This window comes from Octodon degus, unplaced genomic scaffold (genome assembly GCF_000260255.1).
Source record: "Octodon degus isolate 3935 unplaced genomic scaffold, OctDeg1.0 scaffold00084, whole genome shotgun sequence".
Taxonomy (NCBI): domain Eukaryota; kingdom Metazoa; phylum Chordata; class Mammalia; order Rodentia; family Octodontidae; genus Octodon; species Octodon degus.
Window position 1 is genome coordinate 2,125,156 of NW_004524660.1, and position 24,942 is coordinate 2,150,097.

At 37.7% G+C, this 24,942-nt stretch overlaps 1 protein-coding gene across 1 annotated transcript in view; it reads right to left on the minus strand.

The window, feature by feature from the left end:
- Nucleotides 1-3,499: 3,499 nt before the first annotated feature.
- Gnai3 (G protein subunit alpha i3) overlaps nucleotides 3,500-24,942 on the minus strand; it is a 47,187-nt gene continuing 25,744 nt past the window's right edge. The window contains 8 exon segments of the mRNA XM_004649113.2: nucleotides 3,500-4,264; nucleotides 4,352-4,564; nucleotides 9,585-9,738; nucleotides 10,156-10,285; nucleotides 13,346-13,474; nucleotides 15,482-15,639; nucleotides 19,585-19,726; nucleotides 19,840-19,882. Of these exon segments, the coding sequence (XP_004649170.1) occupies nucleotides 4,374-4,564; nucleotides 9,585-9,738; nucleotides 10,156-10,285; nucleotides 13,346-13,474; nucleotides 15,482-15,639; nucleotides 19,585-19,726; nucleotides 19,840-19,882 (947 nt within the window). The 3' untranslated portion in view covers nucleotides 3,500-4,264; nucleotides 4,352-4,373.

The window sequence follows — 24,942 nt, forward strand, 5'->3', positions numbered from 1 at the left end:
GCGCTTCCCTGGCAAGCGCAAAGCTGAGTTCAAATCCCCAAGTTCGGGGGGGGGGGGGGGGGGAAATATATATATATAGGATCTGGCTCAAGTATTACTAGAATTTAGCAAAGAAATCTGTACAGATTAACCATGTACTCTAGACATTTGCTGCTGTAAAACCTTTATTATCCCTTATTTCTGAGCAGACTTAGGCCTGACAAAGCATCAAGAAAAATGTCATCCTCTCATTTGTTCTAAAATATTATCCTCTGCAGAAGTAACTCGCAAAATGTAATGAGAAAATTAGGGTGGGAGATTGCAGATTTTACAATCTAAACAAAGAAAAAGAAATACATTGAAAGTTAAATTTTCAGGTGCCTCAAAAAACCTTTGTACCCCCTTTTTTTTTTGGCCAACCGGGGATTGAACTCAGGCCCTTGTGCGTACCAGCGAGTGCTTATTCCACTGAGCCATCTCCCCAGCCCCAACCTTTGTACCCTTTGACAGATGGCAACAAACTTAACTTTAAGACCTCTAGGCAATACTTTTGTTTTTCTTGTGCTTACTGTAAGCAATGTAACAGAATACAATGGTCATAAAGCTATACTACTTTACAGATCTACTACAAAGCCTGTAGTAGTATAACCAGAGCTGATGATATTGGCAAACTAAACTACTTGTGGGTTTGGGGTTTTTTTGTTTTGTTTTTTTAAGGGTCTTTCTGTGAGGTTCAGGCAGGCCTTAAATGCACTATGTGACCCAGGGTGACCTTGAACTCGTGGCAATCCTCCTACCTCAGCCTCAAGAGCAATGATTGCAGGCATGTACCACCATGGCTGGCAATATCTTTGTCTTGAAGTCACTATTACATATAAAAGGTAAAGAGTCCAAGAGTTGTAACACCAAAAACAAGAGTGCTACTTTGGTTTGACTAGAGATTTTTTTTTTTAAACACCCAGATGGGGAAAGCATATTTTTAAGAGATTGACTTTACCTTAACTACAATATAGCAAGGTCTTCTGCAACAGGAAATTCTAGAACTATGCTATAGATATTAAGCAAATGGATAAAAACATTCAGTAACTCGTCAGGCCAAGCAACTAATTTAAAGTAAAGTCACAGTGGCCAGGACATATTGAATATAGAATGAGTGAATGAACTAGAAAAATCAGCAGTTATTTTTTGTCTAAAATATATATATTAAGCATATGGATGCATATGAGAATAAAAAAATAATAAAACAAGAAAAGTTTTTAAATTGTGGGGAGGTGTTGAGACAGGGTATCACTATTTAGCCCAGGCTGGCTTTAAACTCACTATGTGGCCTAGTCCGGCCTCGAGCTCAATAGCAATCCTCCTGCCCCTGCTTCCCAAGAGCTAGGGTTACAGGTTTGAGCCACTACACCTGGCTAAGAAAACAGGTTTTAAAAAATGTGATCCAACCTTCTATGATTATAGCACCTTATATAAAAAAAATCCATCAGAGAGAATAACATGATACATCAAACTGGAGACTTAGAATTCAAACTGCTAAGATGAAGACATTACCTCAAATCCATTTGTAAATAACTGTTACTGTTTTAGAATTTTCATATCAGGAAATGAAATCTGTTTACAAAGCTGAATTTATAAGCTTAGGGAAGCCCATCTATTAGAAAAACTACTTCCTTTTTGCCCAACATTTTAATGAAGAGATGTGGCTATCAACAAAATAAAATGCAACTGCTACAATCCTTCCTGCTAGATTCTGTTTACATTCTTTATATTCATTAAATTTTCATTTTCTTGGTTGTGCTGCCTCTTAAGATGATCAGAGGTATGGTCATCTAAATTCAGAAACATTATTCATCAAAATTATCAAGAGAAAACATGTAATGTAGCTTTTAAGTGTCCTTGAATACAAATATCAATCTTTTTTCTCCAGGCTAATAAATATGATATTTCATCCCCATATTCTGGCTCTGCCATAAGAAAAGATCTTTTGCTTCAAAAGACTGTTAATTTGAAAGCCTAGCTAATTATCAAACTCACCTTTTAAGAAGATTACAAGCCCATCAGGCAAGAATCAACCTTTTCAGATAAGTCTAGGTGATTTTTAAGTTAAGTCATATTGGAAAAGCACTGACTTAAACCACCTCCCTTCGGTTCTCAAGAGCTGTGCATTTAGTTACATGGGATGACAGGGTGAGGACGATGTTCATGTGAATAGAGAACAAGTATAAATGGTATAGAGACAAAAGTATAAACTGCTTTCATTAACAGAAGGACTTTCAAAACTAAGGAACACATCACATAGGCATATTCAAACAAAAATAAATGCACTTCCAAGTAAAATTATCTTTGGATTATCTATTAGATTATCAAAAACATTCTATTAAAACCAGAGTATAGCAGTACTATAAAAACATTTCTAATTTCCAGATGATCCTGGAAATTAAGGAAAAATATATTCAAAATTACTAAGATCTATCAACCCCTACTTACATTGTGGGCATTAAATCAACCACCAGTTGAAGCTGATAATTTCCTTTTTCTAGATCAAGTTTTCCCACCCACAGAGAATTTTGTTAGATAAGATAGTTATAGCCTCTGCGCAGCTATAATTTCTCAAAAAAGACTAAACTTAAAATAACTACCAACAAAGGCACGAAGCTATTGTGGCTTGCTTTCTGAAGAAGCTTTGATGATTACCAATCTTTTTCTCTACCAAGCTGATGGTCACATAGAATCCAGCCCCTCCAAAGTTAAGACACCAAAATGTACATATGAAACTACTGATTTAAAATGCTCAAAATGCACTCTCTTCATTTGCCTTTCCCATGGTCCATTCAATATTTAATGACACTTGCTATACTTGATCAAAAGGCCCTGGAGGTAGAAGTGAATGTAGCGCTCCACACAAGCAAAATGTAAACCTGGAAGATGGCTTATGACTGCATTTTACTTGTACACAGACAGGACACAACACCCTCTGACATGGTCCAGATTCAATAATACTATTACACTAAGGAAACCCTTCTATCTAAACAAGCCCATTCTCAGACCATGGCAAAGCACACTCAGCAGAGACAAAAAGAAATAAAAGACAGTATTTCCAGAAATCACTGGTTACAAACAGGAGCAAACCTGGACTCTTTTACTCACCATTTTAATACTCCTGTCAACTATTAACAAATTAAAATCTGTACATAGAACAAAGTGGAAAAAGTCCCAAAATGCAGTATTTTTGGTAAAAGAATGTACTGACTAAGGATTACTACAGTTAACATTACTACAGTAAAAACAATGGCGAACAGGGATTTGGCACCACATTTACAAAATAAAAGCATGCACTATCAATATCCTTTAGATGTCTCCCAACAGAAAAGGTCATGAGGATGGAAAACAAGAGGCACCCTGTACAAAACTCCCTGTGACTGACAAACAGGCAAGAATCAGTGGGCAATTTAGTAGTAAGTAGCAGCAAAGCCTCTAGCTCTGCCTAGAGTTTAACAATTTGCATTTCTAACAGATGATGGCCTGGGTGTGCCTTTCACTTGATGCTGATTTTATCTTACTCCATGAGCATTTAACTAGTAATTTGGTAATTAGCATAAACAAGGTTAACCTCAGCCATAAGTTTAAAAGAGCTAGAATCTCATCACAGAACTCTCCAATGTAATTACCATTCAGAAACCATTACGGTATTTTGTGCAGGACAGCAAAATAATTTCATTCAAAAAGTTATGTTTTTTAGCCCTAATATAACTCAAAAGATTTTTAAGTATGGAAATAATGTATCATGGACCATACCAAGAATTAAAAACAAAGAGTTCCTACTAAGAGGAATATTTTCCAGATGATCTAGTCACCTCAAGTGCATAGTTAAGACTGTTTGTGTTCTAATAAAAAGATTCTTTTGCAAATAAAGAAATAAAATTTAGTAGAGTTATTCTTCTCTTGATGAAAAAACGTGAAAAATGAACTGGTGATTTGTTAAGAAGGAAAACAGTAAGCTATGTATTAAAAGTTCTGGAACGCAGCACCTCAACTTATCTGCCCTATATATCTGAGATGATTAAATCCACGTGATGTCTTCATGATCAAATCTCACTTTATAGTTGTTCAAATTCCAATGTCTGCCTTTAGCATCTCATGTCAATTAAAGTTCCCTAACGCAGAAGATTGTGCTAAAGAGTGCTAAGATTCTGCATGCTGCTGCCATTCCCTGGTCCCGTCATGCTTGCAGCTGCCCCACGAGGAGGCAAAGGATGTCTGGTCTCAACACTCCACACTGTAGTAACTAGAAAAGAAGAACATTCTTAATCAGAAAAAGTCTACCAAACCACAGGACAACACTACAGCACTATACATTTTTTTGAAATTTTACCTTTTACTAGCATCCCCCTTCTTCAATAAAGTCCACATTCCTTTAAGTTGTTTTTAATGATGACATCTGTAACAGCATCAAAAACAAACTGCACATTCTTGGTGTCTGTGGCACAGGTGAAGTGAGTATAGATCTCCTTGGTATCTTTCCTTCTGTTCAGATCTTCAAACTGGCACTGAATGTAAGCAGCTGCCTCTTCATATGTATTAGAACCTAAAACAAGCACCCAATACTGTTGGTTCAAATTGTAGGAACAGCAGCCGAAGTCAGGCTATCACCATTTACTTATGAAAAAAAAGTAACATGACACAATTAAACATAAATGGAATTTTGTACTTCTGTAATCATTAAATTTTTCTATAATCATTCAATTCTCCATGAGAGCACTCTTTATTGTAACTAAAATAAAATCACAACACACAACTCAGTAAAACAACAAGTTGCTCTTTTCTCTTTCATTTGTATTTTTTTGGGGGGTGGGGGGAGATCTAGAAAGTGTAAAAAAACTAGGAAAATAGGAGGGTGTATTTCTTCTGAACACAATTGTTTAGAAGGTCAGAGAGTGCCTGTACTCCTGGAAATGAGGAAATAAGCATTTGAAAAGAGTAAGTTGTTCTTGTAATTATTCCTCAGTTTTAAGGGTGCTTAGAGTCAGAGCCTTAAGGCATTAATTTAAATAACTACAGGCAAATTAAAAGATGCAAAGTAGGGGGTGGGGTCCAAAGTATAAAAGCAGCGACTAAAAAACACGATCAATACTTTAAATTTTAAAATTTATTAGCACCTGCTTAGGCAGAGTGCAGTGGCCAGGGATTCGATGCCTGATATGCTGGCCCCACCTCGCCCCAGGGGTGCACTAAGACAGCGATTGAGACGGGGTGTAGTGGCCTGAGCCCTGAGCCTGTAATCTCGCTTGGGAGGCTGAAAACAGGAAAATCACTACAAGTCAGATCTACGTAGTGAGACCCTGTAGACCCCGCACTAAATACAAAAAATAAATAAAAATTATAGTAAAAAGACACATTACAACTAATCCCAAAAAGAATTTCCTCTTGCTTCCTGTAAAGACACCCATGAATGGAAAGAACTAATTCAGAAAGTGGCAAGAATGATGAGAAATATGCGTCTCAGGCAAGGAGAGTATTTTGAGGGGGAATGAATTTTTTTTTGGGGGGGGTACCAGGGATCAAACCTGGGACCTTGTGCTTGCTAGGCAGGCGCTTATGCTGCTGAGCTATCTCCCCAGCCCGACAATTTGTTTTTTATTATAGTAATTTTTTAAAATATTTAAACACGGCATCTTTTTCAATCACGTTATACATCTTTAAAGGGTTAATATATGATTTCTGAATAGAATCTCAATAAAGCTTTCTTTTTAAAGGAGGAAGATTTTTAAAGGAGGAAGAAGCAGAGACTAAAGGAAACTTCCCAAATTTTTATAATTAACACTTTATCATCTGTCTTTTATACCATCTTGAGGAGGTAAAGAGATTTTAGTTACAGTAACTTTAGAAACTTGGCTGCAAAGCCTGGGAAATTCAACAAAGCCAACACACACAAGTATTTCAGTAAACCAGAGACTATTTTCAGTGATGTCAAGCATGACAGAAAATATCAAGCACCAAGTTTGTAATATAAACAAAAGTAGGTAAAAAAGACGAGTTTATGAAGGAAAAGAATATCAAACAAAATATTTCAGGAACTGAAGAAAACCATCTGATGATGAAAGGTTTCTTAAAATCTGTAAGAAAACCTCTATAAATTACAGGAAGGAGATGAGTGATTTTTGCCCAGTAAAAACACGTGCTTATTTATACTTTGTAAATCTAGTCTGTGAGAATCCTTAAGTGCAAGAAGGGAAATCAGTGGGTAACAGGCTTGGAAGTCCGCTGCCTCTGCCTCCGCCTCTGCCTCCGCCTCTGCCACCACCACCACAAGGGTGTATTTCAGTGTCTTTGTGTGGAGGGTCCCTGCTGGCCCTTCACCATTAATCTTAGCCCCTTTGACTAAGATTTTTCTCCCCATCTTAAAACTTGGATATTTACTATAAACTCATGTACTTTTTTTTTTTTTTTTTTTTGGGGGGGGGAGGCTTGAGTATGCCCTCAGGGCATTTCTGGTTTGGCTGGGATATCTGGGTTCGAACCAGTGAAAAATGAGCCTCACTGCATTTTTAAGCAGGCACTTAAACAACTGAGCTAATGGGCAGGCCCCCCAACTCATGCACTTCTAACCTCCTTCTGTTCCTCACTCGCTCTGAACAGGTAACATTTCCAACTTTCCTAAGAAAACAGAGGTCATGGAGTTTAGACTACACCCTGAGTTTTTAGTCTATCTAGTTTTAAGTTACCAAATCCTGTACTCTGGTCATAAGAAATGTCATTCTTCCTCTTTAAAAATCAAATGATCCTACCTAGACTTTTCAAATTATTAGAAGTACATAACCTTACTATATCCATAACCATTTTAAAGTATACAATTTGGTAGCATTTGTGTATTCCCAAGTTATAGAACCACTAACTAGCTGGTTTCAAAATTTTCACCATACCAGAAAAATAAACTGTTCCCCATTAAATAATCACCCCCATTCTGTCCATACCCTTTTCTTCGTAATCACCAATATGCTTTTTTCTGCATGTTATTTGACTATTCTGAACATACGATATGAAAGGTATCATAACATGATTCTTTTATGTTTGGCTTTTTTACTTACCATATTTTTGAGGTTCATCCAACTTGGAACATTTAGCACTACTTTGTTCTTTTTTATGGCCAAATAATATACACTGTGTACATACATGTCCCACAATGTGTCCATCCATTCACCCTGTCTACTCCTAATGCTGTCTTTTCCCATCCACTTACAAATCTTGCTCCATCTATTACACATGCTTCTTATAAGTTTTATATAAAAATTTATAAGAAGTTGTTATAAGGCCTTACCTGTAAGCCTATAAACATTCTTAAATCTCCCTCTGCATTTTAATCCACTCTGCTTAAAGGTCACATTCTACACATTCCCCCTCAGAAATTTACTGTGCCTAGCTCTACTCTCACCATTCTGCTGACGTGCTCTCATGAAAGCCAACAACCTCCGAACTGCCAACTCCAAAGGCCACTGTTCAGTGTGCATTTTATTTGCACATAACACTCCCGACTATTCACTTTCCAAATGCTACTCCTGGTTTTCACAATACTTGGGTCTCTTGGTGCTTCTCTTTGTGGCCTTTACAGACCGTTTCTCCTTCTGCCAATGCAGACTGCTATTTTCTCATTCTATCTGTGGTGGTTTTTTTAATTTCATTCTACAGTGCATCTCCCTAGGTCATTTAATTCATTTTCATGTTTTAATCACCGATGATCTCAAATCTATATATCTATTTTCCCAAGTTCATAAGCCATATATAGGACTGCCTAGTAAATATTTCCATCTGAATGTTCCAGATACTTCAGAACCAGTATATCTAAATATTCATTCAGATCAAGTACCAACATATGATCAAGACAGAAATATGGGTACCTCCTCAACCTTGCCCCACCTTTCCATTTTATTACAGAAAGCACTTACAGTGTCTCAGTTAGTGAGAGTTCCCGTTCCCTGGAAATACATGAGTGAAATACCTGAAGTACAAATTTCATAGAGGACGTATCTGTGCCCAGCTCTCAGCTGACTGGCTTATCCTTGGCCAGAAATGAATTTGCGGCCAAGCAATCCTGTCTAGTCCAGTCTTTCTAAAGGAGGACACACACTGAAACTAGAAAAGAAGTGACAAAGGATGTTAGTAAATGAAGAAGAATAAAGAAGACGGGGGAAAAAAGATAGGATGAAGAGTACTCTTAAAAGTTTCTATAGCTTTCTATTTTACAGCTCTCATTACATTCTTTGGTGGTTTTTTTTTCCCCGTTGTTTTAGGGAAGGATTTACAGGGTGTTCAGGGTCTCACTACTAAATCAGACTCACAGTGATTCTTCTGTTTACAGCCTCCCAAGTGCTGGGATTACAGGTGTGCACCACCACGCCCAGTCTCAATTGCCCTCTCAGCATGCCCCAGGGATAGGGTCAGCACAGCAGGCCCCGAGATTGAGTCCCGGCCCCTGTGCCTGCCTGCAGGTGCTTTAATCCGCTAAACTATTTGGCTGGCCCTTCTCATTACATTCTAAGGCTGTTCACATTCTTGTCTTTGGCTTCTATAATATACTTCTTGGTCTTACCAACAGCTTTTCATTTGTATCCCAAAAGACTCCTTATAAATTCTACTCCCCTGCTATCTTTATTACCATTGTAACTTTACTGAGTAATCTGTTCTCAGGCATAACTTCCATTACATGATGTACCCCAGTTAAACTCCAGTAGTTCCTCACTGTCTCAGCTTGAGATATGTAAGGTCCTCCATGAATTGATCCATCTCTCCAACTACTCCTTATCATTTTTAATTTCAGTAACATTAAGTTCTAAATTCCAGGAAAAGTCCTGCCATTTTTTAATGTGTTTATTGTCATACATATGAGTCCTCTTTCCCAAAACATTTTCATTCCTGTCTGCCTAGCGATTTCCAATTCATCCCTATCCTCCTGTTTTCAGCCTCCTAAGCACTGGGATTACAGGCACATGCCACCATGCCCAGTCTCAATCGCTGTCCCAGTGCACCCCAGGAGTAGGGGGCAGCAAGGCACACTAGGAATGGAACCTCCAGCCCCTGCATCTGCTTAAGCAGGCGCTTTAATCTACTAAGCTATCTGGCAGGTTCATCCCTTAATATTTCAAACACGGGTCATTCCCTCTAGAATAAGATGACAATGATTTCATCACAGGTAGCCATTTCTTCTGTTCTGTTTCTATTGTACATTTATGCTACAATAAAATCATCTGGATGTGTCTTTCTAAAACTAGATGTCAATTTCTTTCTTTTTTTTTGATGTCAATTTCTTGAACAATGTGAGTCTTATCCTTACACTTTCTTAAACCAAATCTGAATTTGTATTCTTATCTTCCTCAAAAAATGAGGACAGAAATTTAAAATAAGTACAGAAAACTTAAACATGTCCTGAAACAGCACTTAAGGGTTCTTAATCATATGCTTAATTAATGCTTATCACTATTAGTCAATATTTTCCATAAAAGAGTAATGAATCATATAAGCCAATCATTCAATACCAAAGGTAAAATGGATGAAATTCCCTGAAGCACTGACCAAGGGTATGTACACCAGTGAAATGTTTCATGATCCATTACCTGTGTATTCCGGGTAACAGATAGTTAATGGACTCCTCCTTATTTTTTCTTCAAAAAGGTCTTTCTTGTTAAGGAAGAGAATGATGGAAGTTTCTGTAAACCATTTGTTGTTACAAATGCTGTCAAAGAGCTTCATGCTTTCATGCATTCGGTTCTGAAAAGAAATCAAAAGAAGACAGATTAATGGCAAAAAGTGAAAGTGGATTCATTTAATGAAAATGAGATCAACAGGTTTAAAGCAATGAATGGCATTCATGGCAATACACCAGGCACTAATACCACAAAGCAGAGTTGGTCCTGATTTCTGTAATTCTGTGGGACTGAAAAGTAACAAGGACTGGCTGACAAAAGGACTAAATGTTGCCCACATATTCAACATGGCTATCACATCTCTTCAAGAGCAGTAGGGAATGGAACATCAATTTGAAAATCTGATCTAAATAATAAGGAAAAAAACTAAGGATATCGAGTTTTAGTTTAATCAATAAACAGATGCCCCCAATTTTCCTACAAGTTAAGTTTTCCTTTTCTGGCTGCATCAGAAGATTTTTACCCAGAAGCTTCAACATACCATCTCCTCATCCTCGGCTAAAACAAGGTCATAATCACTGAGGGCCACACAGAAGATAATTGCTGTCACTCCCTCAAAACAGTGAATCCATTTTTTTCGTTCTGATCTTTGGCCACCTACATCAAACATCCTAGGTTAAAAAAAATGTACAAAGTCAGCAAGGTCACATTTATACCTCTAATTGTAATGATTAGAAAATATCCCATTATTACATATTCAAAACTTCGCTTACGATAGAAAAGACAAAGAGCAGATAAATACAACTAAAAGTAAATGAAAAGCTAAAATTTAGAAATGATCTAGTTTCTCATTTTGGATAGTGGAGTCTAACAAAACTTGTATTGGACATGCCAAAAGTCAGCACCATAAGCACTGAAATGGATTCAAGGAAGGAGGGGGAAAGAAAGGAAAACCGAGCTGCTGTAGCACAGCTTCAGAGCAATCATGATAACAGCTAGCATTTATTGTTTACTACAATGCCAGACACTAGGTATTTCAAACATTCACTCACTATCCTAGCACTCTCCTGAGTACTATTATTACAATCCCCACTTTACAGATGAAGAAATTAAGTCACAGGTACGTTAAATAATTTGCCAAAAGGGCCGGGGAGATGGCTCAGTGGAATAAGTGCTTCCCTGGCAAGCGCAAGGGCCTGAGTTCAATCCCTGGTTCTGCCCCCCCAAAAAAAATAAATAAATAATTTGCCAAAAGACACATTACCAATGAGACCAGGGATTGGGACTCAGGCACTGTCTACTCTGCCTCTCAGAATGACTTCCCTCTAAATCTTGCATTCTGCTTCCTAACTTCTACTAGTTCCCAAGGTTTTTCCATATGTTAAGGAAAAATATTTTAGAAAGAAATTATGAAATAATGATATATCTTATAATAGCAAAACTCAAAGAACTCATTAACTTAATAATTCTTAACCAATAATCAACTCCAAGTCTTACTCGAATCTAATTACTTACAAGCCTTAATACTTCATGTTCTACTCCAGATTTGTTTCATTCCACTACCCTCTTCTAATATGCTGAATGTCTGTCAATAGTATATTCATTTACTTCCTAAAGGGAAAGGGGTACCTGCATGGCTTTGGTTTTTAGCTCATACTTGGGAATTTGATGAGACATGCATGCTAATAGTTACTCTTAAGATGTATACTTAATACTAATGATAAAATTTCAAAAGCAAAACTCTCCTGTACTGGTTTAGTATGTCAGATCTATAGTAATTAGGAGCTTAAATTTCCAGGGATTATTTCTCCCTAAGACTGAAAGAAATAAGACATAGTTGGTGATTTCTCAATGTATGCCTGAAAGCAAATATTCATCTTATCACTTCATGACCCAACTCTTCCTTTTAGTTGATCTTACACAGTTCTTTTCAACTTCTGGTCATGTGGGATACCTGGAATGATGCAATCACATTTTGGCTTTAACACAGAGCCATGCTATAGGTTTGTGTTAAGATTTCACATGGAAATCTTTCAAGGGAAGACACACCAGTATACCAATAACTTCAGCTTACTCCATTTTCTTTTATAAAGTCCATAAAACTGGCAGAGCACTGTGAAGTTCCAAGGTGGACAGGCCTTCAGTACATATTAACATCTATAGTATCGTTCACTGACAGATCAACATTTTATAAACATTACCTCATAACTGAGAGGCAAGTAAGAAATTACACAATGACTTGCATATGGTAGAGGTTCAATAAATGTTTGAATAAATGGATAGTGGTTTTGCCTAGAGAGAAGAGGAAAAGGAAGAAGTGATAGTACTTTATTACAAGACATCTACATGCCAATAATAAAGTGGGTATGGCACTGTGATTTGGCTACTGACCTCAGCATAGAAAGACAAGATTTACCTAGAGATCAATGTACAACATCAACAAAAGCTTCCCACACTAAATAATCACAAGATTCAATTATAAATGAATCACTAATTTTATAGTACCAAAGACAACATTTCACTCCTGTGGTTTCAAGGACAACCCATGTGATCTTGGTTGCACCTGTTAAATTCATCTGTCTATCTAAAAAGCAGGCGGTCTATCTAAACATATTCAAGTGAACTGCTATTATCCTGTACTGGGTTTCAAACTTGGTTTGGTGCATTAAGACTTCAAGACTTCAAGGGGCACCTAGTAATATATAAATCCTGTGTAGATTTCCTAAGAGCAGGAGATTGACTGTTCTCAGAGAAAAGAAACCTGAGAAAATTTGAGGTAGCAATTACCTTTGTACGCAATACTGCTATCAAATTCTACATATAAGCATACTGAACTAAAAGGTACACCATGTACTGAAAAGATCTATTCCTAATAGCAAATGTCACAAAAACAGAAAATGGAAATCAAAAACAGTTCTAGTATTTATACACATCCATTGACACAGATACAAGCTCTGCATTAGCATAACCGATGCTATGAGAAAATTCTGTTTCGGAATACCAAAATTTTCTCTTTATAAACCAGTCACTGCTTAGGTCATCACAGTGCACCCAAGTAACTCCAACCTCAAGCCCATTTTCCATTCTGTTAAAAACTTAGTGGTACATAACACTATGCCCAAATCAATCCAACAGCATGCCAACAGGAGCTTTATGTCATTGAACTTCAATCAAAGTGACAATTAAGTATTTGGATTTTAATATTAAAAAATCAGAATAAAGGCACATAACCAAGTAAAAAACCAATTTTCTGTTGCCTTGTTTTTGGTGTTTTCTGATTTTACCATATTTTTTTGGTTGATTTTTTTTTTTTTTTTTTTTTAAAGAGAGGTTTATTTTTTAGTTTTGGTGCCGAGGACCAAAAAACCAATTTTCTATCCATGGTGTTGCTACCCTCCTAAACAAATATTTAACACCCGTTTCACAATAAAAAAGCTGAAAAGAATAAAAGTAAACCCACAAACTGGTAATGATTAATTCCATTAGTAGGTAAGCTACAATTTAAATTTTATTTCTTTCAAATACACACAAATATTGGTGCTATTTGTAGGAAAAAAAAAAGGAATGTTTAAGCTCCCAATCAGTTAGAACATTCAGATAATGGCTAATGAATACGCTAAGTTTCTATGCCAAAGAATACTGGCTAGAGAAATTTTATCCTGGTTAAGAGATGCTAACTAAAGGAAAAATATTTGTGTTATGCACATTCAGCAAAAAGGATAATGACTTACTTGAAGTATAGGTCTTTGAAGGTGAAATGTGTTTCCACAATGCCTGTGGTCTTCACTCTGGTCCGAAGAACATCTTGCTGAGTTGGAATGTAGTTGGTTTGTGATATTCTATCCAAATCATTTAGGTAACTAAATAAAATACACATTTGTTATTAACCTGGTAAAGCCAGTTATGTGCACGGCAAGTTAACAAATTAGTTCTTCATCAAAAGTAGATTCTGAACCTGTCACCATAGTGGCAGAACAAAACTAGATCTTTAGTATTACACTTAAGCAAACAGCTCATGTGCTGTTTAACTACCTGACAGAACATTCAAGAATGGTATCTGAATTACCTAAATTAAGAGAATCATACTGAAAAAGAATGAATAGTTTCCATTTTCATGGAAATTATGTTCTTAGGCCCGGTTGTTTTTTGCAGTTAGAGATCAAATCCAGGGTCTTGCACATGCTAGGCAAGCGTTCAAAAAATGAGCTATAACCCAACTGTTTTTGAAATGTAACTCATAGACAAACTGTAAACAAAGTTTAATTTGTTCAGTGGAATAAGTAGGCTGCTTCAAAACTAAATTCTTCATTGACTGTAGGCTAGAATTAGGAAAACCAAGTGACACAAATATAAATGAATCATTAAAGATCTATAAAAGCAAACACTATCATTAATGTTAAAAAATAAAGCTTAGAGGAAAAAATAGTAGGGAGGGCACACAACTCCATGAACCACATGTAGTGATTAAACAATTCTAAGCTTATTAAATACATGCTTTTTTTTTTTTTTTTTTTTGTGGAACCGGGGATTGAACTCAGGCCCTTGTGCTTGCTAGTGAAGTGCTTATTCCACTGAGCCATCTCCTCGGCCCCAAATACATGCTTTTTAAAAAGCTATAAAAATATACTTTTATGATCACTAGAAAAAACACCCGTTACCAATATCTATAACTGAAGTTATTTTACGTCAGTAAAAACCCTGAAATGTCTTCAGAGTTTTTTCCACTAACAGAATTAAGTTAATCTTAGTAATTATCTATTTCTTTTTTTATACAAATAATCATAGAATGAAGATGAGGAGAGTAGGAAAAATAATACTGGAGAAAACACCTTAATGTTTAAAAGCACTTTCATCTAGTACAAAGAGGGTTGCAAGCAGCATGTGCTCACCAGCCTCCCCACCCCCAGCACACTGGAAAAGTCTTATAAGCAAATACACATAAAGGATCAATATGAGATCACCTGTAGTAGCTGAAGTTATTAATTATCCTCTAAAACTAACACCCAAAAGAATTTCCTTGACAAACATACTTTGAACTTCACTCTATGACTCAACATTCTCTTTCTATACACCCTACTATTATAAACTGGCCAAAAAAAAATGGTTAAGTGGTCAGCAGTGCCAAAGAAACTCAAGGGGCAGTTTACATGCAGAAAGTTGGTTGCAAGAAAAGGCCGGGGAGATAGCTCAGCAGAATAAGCGCTTGAGGGGCCAGGGAGATGGCTCAGTAGAATAAGTGCTTTCCTGGCAAACGCAAGGGCCTGAGTTCAATCCCCAGTTCCGCAAAAAAAAAAAAAAGAAAGAAAAGAAAAGAAAAGAAAAGAAAAGGGACGTCATGATTTTAACTTCCCTCTCTAGATGGCTAGGGAGTAATCAGTGCCAACCCGTTCAACAGATGGGGCTTATGGAGTGGGAAGAAATCCAGCACCTCACTATACTGGGCATTTCTCCTCACTTTCTTATTACAGTGCCTGCGCTGCTGAAGCAAGCGCATCCTCACTCACTGTAAATGTATCATGGGGCTAATTTTTTGGTGGCAAACTTTCAACTTACCCTCTATTCCAAGAGGAAACTTTCTTCTGCCAAGCCTTATAAACAACCTAAGCCTCTGTCATTCTAAACTGAGACAATCTTTTTTTTTTTTTTTTGAGGGGTGGGGCAGAACCAGGGATTGAACTCAGGCCTGTGTGCTTGCCAGGCATTCTACTGAGCCATCTCCCTGGCCCCACTGAGACAATCTTAATAAAGGGTGCTCTAGAGTTTTAAGACTTTTGATGACTTAAACATTTCCTTAAGGATGGGGGCACTGAACTTTCCCTAGGGTCATCAAGTTATTTTCTGTTATAGTTTCAAAGAAAAACACTTACTATGAAGCAGAATCGTTGAGTTGATATTCCCTGGACCTGCTAAAGCATGCCTGCACCCCACCATCTCGCCATAGCCGTTTAATCAACCCTGCTAGTTCTCAAGTCATGATTCCTTCTTCAGCACTGCCAGCTAAAACAAATAATTGCCGAGCATCATCCTGAAGAAAGCAGTTAAGAGAGAAAGACACACAGGTGATTCTTTTTCTTTAAGACTTAAAGAGAGGCTCTATACATACATGCATAATAGTCACACTGTACTTTAAACCTTTCCAGACAAGGCACTATGAAAGAATTTATAATTCTCTCCCCTTTCACTCCCCACAATTGTAAGCCTAGAACTTGGAGGAAAAGCGATCTGCGGCTCTCTTTCTCCATACAGCACCATCATTCTCTAAAGATCTTTTCAGACTGGCCCATAAACCTCTAGCCTGGTTACTCATGACTGACAGAAAAAAAATGGTCTGAGAAAAAACGTAAAAATATGTTCCCATTCTGTTAAAGGATGCAGACAATAAAAATAGAAACAGAAAGACTAGCACAGGATTAGGGAGGTAGCTAGGTAGTCTACACGCCTGCTTGGAAAAGTGCAAAGACCAGGGTTCAATCCCTGGTACCACATGTCCTGCCGGTGCTGTCCTGGACACACTATGCCAATCCCCAAAACTGGGTGTAGTGGCACACGCCTGTAATCCCAGGGCTGGAGAGGCTGAGACAGGAGAATCACTATGAATTTGATCTACATAGCAAGACCCTGTACCAAAATAAAAAAATTTAAAAATAGTTTTAAATAAAAAGACCAGCACCTAAGAGGTAAGATCTACACATGTCAGAGGTGGGTAAAACAATCAAATTTAAAAGAAAAGTTACTTTCTTCTTCCCCTTCAGCCCACAGCACAAAAGGAAGAAGAGGAGAAGAGGCACAGAAGAAGCCTCTGGAAGCCTAGTGGGAATAAGTCCCTAAAGGAAAGATTCAGTCCGTTTATTTCCCCCAAAGGAATAATGCTTTAAGAGTATGTAAAAGGAAAAGAAACAAACAAAAATAAAAACATGATCAAATGTCACAAGTCATAGATACAATCCTCTTCAGAAGTATGAGAAGCCTAAAAAATATGTTGAGGCGCAGAGGTCAGGAAACAGCTATTAGAATTTCCACTGTTTTGCTTTAATGTATCCATTCATGCTTGATAAAGATAAATACAATTCTCAAGGAATAGTTTCCCTAACCTAATCTACTAACTATAAAAACGAAAGATATTTTAAAAAGCACACACACCTACATACTGTGAAAAAAAAAAGTAAAGAGGAAAGGAATCCGTATCTTAACCAGTCATCAAAGCAAAATAAATACGCAAAGGCCATTTCAGGCCACAAATGAAATCACTACTAAGATCTCCTACAACCTGTGCAGCACAGCAAAAACTTGTGCATCTACCTAACCAAAACAAAATACCCACCATAGACTCAAGTGAATTTTCCCAAGCTCTAGATCTTCAGTCTTACAGCTTTTGCTTAGTGATGTTTCCTCATTAAGACCCTGCCCTGTACTCTCACTAGTAATACTTTAGGCTGAGCTTTCTTTAAAAGTCTCCGTCTAAGATCTATATTCCCCCATTCTCTCCTTTCTAAGTTAATGCACCTCCTCCCCCCCACTCCCCACTTTTTGGTGGTGCTAGGGATCAAACAAGGGCCTTGTGTATGCTACGACAACACTCTATGACTGAGCTATCAGCCCATAAAGATAAAAAAAAAAATTAATAAAGGAATGAATAGCTGAGAAAAATTTAAGCATTATACGAAGTGCCAACACAACAGTGAGCCAATTCTTCAAAATACATGGCACTGTATACTGTTCCACCTAACACTGGAAGATTTTATAATCCCTTGATTTTGAAATCGGATCTACACTCATGCAGACATTCAAATAACCTCATTAAAAATTATTTTCTTAACAGCGTGACACTACTTTAGTTTTAGAACTTCAACAGAGCAAGCTATCATACATATATTTGCTGTCCCAGCTGCAAACATTCCCTTAGGACTTCTAATCTCTTTCACCAACAAGCTCTTGCTTCCCCACTCACTACTCTCTACAAGGAGACCCCTCTTTACAATGAACATCATTATAGTACTCCTTTTTTTTGGTATCAGAAATCGAACTCAGGGCCTTGCGCTTGTCTGGTGGGCTCTGCTGCTGAGCTCCATCCCTGGCCCACTACTTACATTCTTAAACAGATATGAAAAAGGATCCTATCCCACACCCAGCTCTACTCTTTTTCATTCACTTTCTAATTAACCATAAAAAAAAGAGGAAAAGAAGAACTGTAAATATAAATCCTCACATATAAAAAGAAAAAAACTTAAATTACATAGAAGTGTAGATTGGAACAGGCAGATCCTGGAAAGCTAAATGAGGCCTGAGAAGGATTAATGACATCAACTGCATCTAGTAATAGAGTATCACAATATAAACATTAATGACAACACATTTGATAAAGGAAATAAATGAAAGGGAAAAATAAAGGAGACACCAAGAAAAAAATGCAGGGCTGGAGAGATGGCTCAGTGGTCTAAAGCACCTACTTGGAACAAGCTTGGCAAAGCACAAGGACCGCGGTTCGATCCCCCAGCACCACATGCCAGCCAGCCCCGCCCCCTGGTGGGCTGAGCTGCGCGCGCGCACACACACACACACACACAATAAATAAATGTAAAAATAAATAAAGAAAAGAAAAAATGCAAAAGGATAAAACAGAAACTAAGAAGTTAACTAATATGGATAAAAAGCCAACAAAAAAAGGGAAGAAAATAAACACACTACTACTGACCAATCATTAGGTGCCACAGATACAGCAGAGAAGTTAGGTGACTGGGAGCACATCAGACCCCAGCTTCAATCCCCAGCATAGCCTCTCCCACCAAAAAACCCCTCTACATTATGCGATTCATAAACCTCTTTACAAAAATTCAAAAATTCACACTGACGGATTTCCCATTTTCATTTTTGCCACTATTCCCTCCCATTATTTACCACATTCAATCTAACTTCTCTTTCTTTACACCACTTCTAAGATATTTCCTAGCCTAATACCATCCAGCTATGACTACCCTTTTAGTACTTTTCCTTTCAACAATTTCCTGCTTATTTACTGATAAGTCATATAGCTTGAAAGAGTTCCTAAGCTAATTCTCTAAGTCACTTCCTCTTATTTTCCCACGATACCCAAGTACGACACATGGAACACAGTTAATGACACCATTAAGTTCTAGAAAATAATTCTACACTTTCTTAGCTTGTTTTGAAACTTAACGGATAATATAAAGATCTCCTGCCTTTGTCTTGTCATTCTCTTCAATGGCATCAAGCATCCTAATTTACAAACTAGATCTTCAAGGTCAACTAATTGATATAATTAACCAATGCAACTTTTTTTTGTGTGGAACCGGGGATTGAACTCAGGTCCTTGCGCTTGCCAGGAAAGCACTTAATTCTACTGAGCTATCTCCCGGGCCCCACCAATGCAACTTTTAAATATCTGGTATGTCCAATGCATTAAAAATTTATAGCAGGATATGGTATAATCCAATTCTGCAGCATATGGTCTGATGTAATACAGGGATATAATATGATTGAACACCTGAAAATCTATTCTGTAATTTGGGCTCAGTGCTTATGTCATTACCAAATTTCTATTTGGAGACTGGTTTTTGCCTTAATCTCCACCAATAGTCTAAAGAAATGTTCCCATGACATGTATCTTGACCTCTTGAAAGGTAGAGATACATATCACAGGAACATTTCTTCAGATTATTTTAGTTTACAATTATTACTGTTATTATAAAAATCATCGGTGCTATAAGAAAGTGAAGGCAACACTCATTACAGAAACCTACAGTATATCCACATAATCCCATTTCCTCAACTCTCCTTGTAATCTAAAGCTGTATCTTCGAAAGCAAATTGCTGACACTTCTCAAATGATCACACAGTACTCTGGAATATCTCAGCTTGTTGCTTAAATTCATTTCTTTAAATCATGACACAAACTTTGCTTAACTGTATCTACATAATAAAATCAAAGTGGACAGGAAACAGAAATACTTACTGCTCTGGCAGGTTCCCCAAAATCAATCTTTAGCCGTCCCATGGCTCTAATGATTGCAATGATGGACTGTATAGTATTACTGTAGACAACTACTTTATACTGTTTACATTCTTCCTCTGAATAGCCATCTTCATGAATGATTCTTTAAGAAGAAAGCCACAAGTCAATACCATGAACCTAAAGTGAAAATATACTACAGAATTTTCACACATTAGGAGGAAATCTAGGCTTATAAAAGGCCAAGTTCCAACTTACTTCATCTGTTTCACAATGGTACTTTTACCCGATTCTCCAGCACCTGAAAGAAAACAAAATTAAAATATGAATTTCTCTGTAATCAAAAACAAAAGTATGAAATCAACACGAGTAATAATTCTATGTTAATGGAAAGCACAGGTCCTAGGGAAACTCCTGGTGAGGCTTTTATGTCAATCAGGAAAGACCGTTCAGTTAGCGCTCATAGACAATATTGCTTTCTTTACGTAATTCAGTAACAAATTGTTATCTATTGAAAGTAACCCAGAACCTGTTCGATAATGTTTGTGTAAAACTGGTATATTCAAGGAGAGATGGCAACACAGGTATTTGTAGTAACTCACCAAGATACGCCCACCCACTGAACATGGGCAAAATGAAGTTATGTTTTTGGACCTAGAACCAATTTTCTTTTTTTTTTTTTCAATTTCTCTGTGACTGCCTCCCTGTGGATTTGAGGAATGTTCCACAAGCAATTCTTTTAAGTCACAGAAATTAAAGAGATTCAAAGCAAAAGCAGAAAAGTTCACAACCTTTTCAACTATATATCCCCTCAAGACTATACTTTCCTCCTTGGCCAATTCAAATTGTTAAGCTAATGATGTGGAACAAATGCCAAAAAGGCCTTCTGAACTCTTGACAATCTGCTTGCTAGATCTTCCCAGTCAATTCATCCTCCCCATCTTTCAAAATGTCTCTTTCAACATCACCTCTGCTCTCTCCAACATTACAAGCCCTTCCCTAGTTCTCTCAGCTGATGATCCTCCCCCACAAGCAGAAAAAAATTACTCCCTATTTCCAGAGCCAAAATCTACCAAACTATCCACACCTCTACTAATATTCCTTGTCTTCACCAAAGGATGAAATGTCTCTACCAAAGTCTCAGAGATTCTTCCCATTTTATTTTACCTATTCAAGGTCACGGCTACTACAATTTCCCTACCACCCAAAGGTCACTAATTTTTCTTCTCAGTGGATCGCTCCTAACAGCATAAAAACTTGCTGTACTTTTTATATTTAAATTAACATCTGTCCTCACCTCTACCTTTTCTTGACCTCGCTTATTTTATTTTACTACTCCATTTTTCCTACTCTTCCTTAGAGCAAAACTCCTGTATGTCACCTATTTGTGCTGTCTCCAATTTTTTCCTTCACCATTCTAATTAATCAGACTTACACCCTTACCACTCAACTGAAACTACTTTTCAAGGTCTCCAACAACCTCCACCTTAGCAAGCCCATTGGTCATTTCTCCATCCTTACTGCAAGCAGAATTTGTTCAAGTTGATGACATATTTCCCATGAAGTATTTTCTTTTCTAGGCAAAGTTCTGTCCATTACACCTTCCCAGATGCTTTTCCCTCCTTCTCAGTCTTCCCCTTCCACAGTGGCTAAATTCAAATGCTGTATATTGTTTCACAGTGCCTTTTTGGTCATTTTCTCTACCTATACTCATTCTCTAGGTTATCACATCTGATTTCACAGATTTAAATACCATTCATGAACTGCTAATAATAGCTAATATCTACTGAGTACCACAAGCAGACTGTTTTAAACTTCACTTGTAAAAACTCAATTTAATTCTTACAATAACCCAATGAAGTAGAGTATCCTCATTTTACAGGTAAGTGAAGCAGAAAGGTCAAAAGTAATCTCTCCATAATTATACATGAAGTGGCAGAACGGAAATTTACATTCAGTTTGGCTCAAAAATGGTACATTCTATTTCCGGGAAGATGGTGGTATGGTGAACAGCAGACAAAGCCTCTTAGAGACCCTCCAGACACTGGAATACAGCAACACAAGGAAAGAGGAGGTAAGTGGACCCCTGGACCCAGGATGGATCTGAAGGGAGAACTGAAGCCCACAGGAAGAGCAAAGAGAGAAACTTCAAAGGAGGAGGAGGTAGCTGGAAAGTCTTCTCCCTGAGTTAGGACTCCCGCATGGGAGGGGCAGCTCAAATCCGCAGACACACTGGTGACTGCTGGCACCAACAGACGCCTCCAGAGAGAGATGCAGCAGAAAGGGGCAGCAGGGGGAAAGGAACTGTGGACATGGAGGACTGCACTAGCTGGTGTTGAGTGCTATGGAATCTGACATCCCACAGGAGAGGACAACTGGCCAGAAACCATCTTGGAAAGGGGCCAAATGAACTCAGAACTCAAAGAAACTGCTGGGTCCATCTAGTGGCTCCTAAATGAGTTCAAGACCAAGGAAGGCACACTGACAACAGCAGGCTCAACGGGTCTGGTCCCAGCCTCACTGCCAGAAATCAGCCTGAACTTCAAGGGAAATAAAGATTCAGGCCCCCTAAGATTAGCCACTATGCCACCATAAAACTACGGCTGGCCAGCTGGGATAAATGAACACAGATCTGGACCCATCTTCACACACTGTCTATGAGTAACAACAGAGAAAAATCCCAAAGTGCACATTTTTTGGTCCCTCCCTCTCTTCTTTCCTCTCCTTCACTGTTTGATCTTGTTTTTATGAATGTGATTTCCAGTTCCTTTGTGGTTATGTTTTGTTCCTCCTTTTATTTCTTCCTTCTCTCCATCCTGTCTTCTGTATCAGCTTCCCAAAGTTTGCATGATTCTCCTTTGTCTTCCAGCCTTGCTTCTAGTCGTCTATTTATCTTTTTCCTTAATCCCTTTTAAATTTTCTCCTCTGAGGGTAAAGTTGGCATATTAAGGGCTTATTTATTTAATATAATTTTCTGGTTTTAGATTTTTCTATATAACCATAAAATGTAGTTTATGGTTGTAAGTTGTTATATGGTTATAATTATAAATTAATGGTCATGTCAGCTTTTTATTTTCTAGGCTGTGATGCTAGTTATTGCTGATTACACCACTTTAACCAAAGTGACATAATGGTTCTAAGCAGCTGTTCTTCCTGATATTCCAAGACTAACACCATCTCAAAGTCATAGAAAATACTATGAGCAAGGACCAAAGATCAAGGGGCTGGGCCAACCAGACAGCAACTTCTCATCCCAACAAATTGAAGACAGAGGACCTTGCCACAGACTCAGAGCCCAAAATCCAGCTACACCTGGAAGACACCTCAGAGTAGTAGTCATTTCCTAAGGGTTCTAAATACTAGCAATAAAGCAACTCACCACAGGCAATAAACAGGCCTCAACCTAGAAATTAAACTAAAAGAAAGAAAATGAGAAGACATCTAAACAAGATGCAACCCCAAACTCAGGGGGCAATGAGATGGGACAACCCAAAAGCCATCCACTTAGCCTCTCTAAAGTAACCACAAAGCAAACGAGCTCTGGAAAAAAATCAAAAATAATTTCACAAATAACTACCGAGATGATGACAAAGAAAAACACGCTTAGTGACTCTACAACAGATGCAGATTTAAAAAAAAGAATTTAGGAAAATGATGGAAATCATGACTGTCCAACATAGAAAGGAATGGAATGCATACAACAGATTCAGTAGACATCCAGGAGACTAAAAATTCCATTAAGCGTCCAAAGCAGAATAAGCCAGTGTGAGGACAGAATCTCAGATACAGAAGACAAGTAGTGATCATGCAAAGAAAGATTTCTTACAAACAGCAAGGAACCACAAGCAATCAATCTAGCAGAGATGATCCAAAGAAAAGTAACGTAAGATTGACTGGAATCAATAAAAAAAAAAAAAGCAGGAGACAGCACAAATGATACCAAAAAACCTATTCACAGAAGTCATGGCAGAAAACATCCCTGCTGAGAAAAAAGAACTTGACATATAGGTAAGTGAGACACACAGAATTCCAATTAGCCATGATCAGAAAGAAATCTACAGCTAGGCATATCACAGTCAAGACTTCAGAAATTCAACACAAGAACAGAATTTTAAAAGCTGTTAAGAGAAAAGAAACAAATCACCTACAAAGGAAAACCCATCAGAATCACAGCTGACTTCTCAATGCAAACTCTCAAGTCAAGGAAAGCTTTGAGTGAAGTATTTCAAGCCTTAAAAGAAAACACCCGCCAATTCAGGGTGATGTACCCCATAAAACTATCTTTCAAAATTGATGGAGAAATAAGACACTTCTACAACAAAGAACACCTGAGGAAATTCACAAATACCAAACCAGCACTCCTAAAATACTCCGAAAGACAGTCTAGAAAGAGAGAACAAAGACCACAATTGAACCCCAACTCCATGAACCCCAACAGAAAGAACCCACCAGGAACAGCAAACAATTAAACAGGGGGGTGTAACGGTTAATATACTGTGTCAACTTAAGAAGTTTAGAAGTTTAACTAAGTGACTCAAAGAGGGCTGGGGTGCTCACGCTGTAAACACCCTAAGCCTGTGCAAGAGGAGGGCATGGAGATGGTGCTGGGGTGGTAGTCTGATTAGAATATAAGGGAGGCAAAGAGGCTTGCTCTCCTCCCCTTGTGCTCTCGTTGCTTTTGCTGTCTTCTGCTATCTTAACCTGTTGCAACTGTGCTACCCCATCCTGCCTTGCAGCCAACTGATTACAGACTGAAACTTCCACAAACCATGAGCTAAGTAAACCTTTCCTTCCCTAATTTTGGACATGGAGAATTGTCTCAGCAAGGAGAGAAAAGTAACTAAAACTCAGAAAACTAAGTAAAAAAAAAGATAACATGACAAGGATAAGTCAATAGGTATCAGTTAAAGCATCAATAGTGGGGATGGGGAAATAGCTCAGTAGAATAAGTGTTTGCCTGGCAAGCTCAGGGTCCTGAGTTCAATCCTCGGTACCACAAAAAAAAAAAAATAATAATAATAAAAATTAAAAAATCAATATTGTTTCAATTCACCAACCAAAAGAAACAAACTGGCAGGACAGATTAAGAAGCAAGATCCAACAACGCACTGCATACAAAAAACATTTAATTCGAAAGAAATTCATAGGCTAAAAGTGAAAGGCTGGAAAACAGCATTCCAGAACACAGGAACCCAGAAAAAAGGCTGGGGTAGCTATTCTATTTGTAGACAAAGTGAATTTCAAGCCCAGACTGATTAAGAGAGACAAGGGGGGCTGGAGAGATGGCTCAGTGGTCTAAAGCACCTACTTGGAACAAGCTTGGCAAAGCACAGGGACCGCGGTTCGATCCCCCAGCACCAC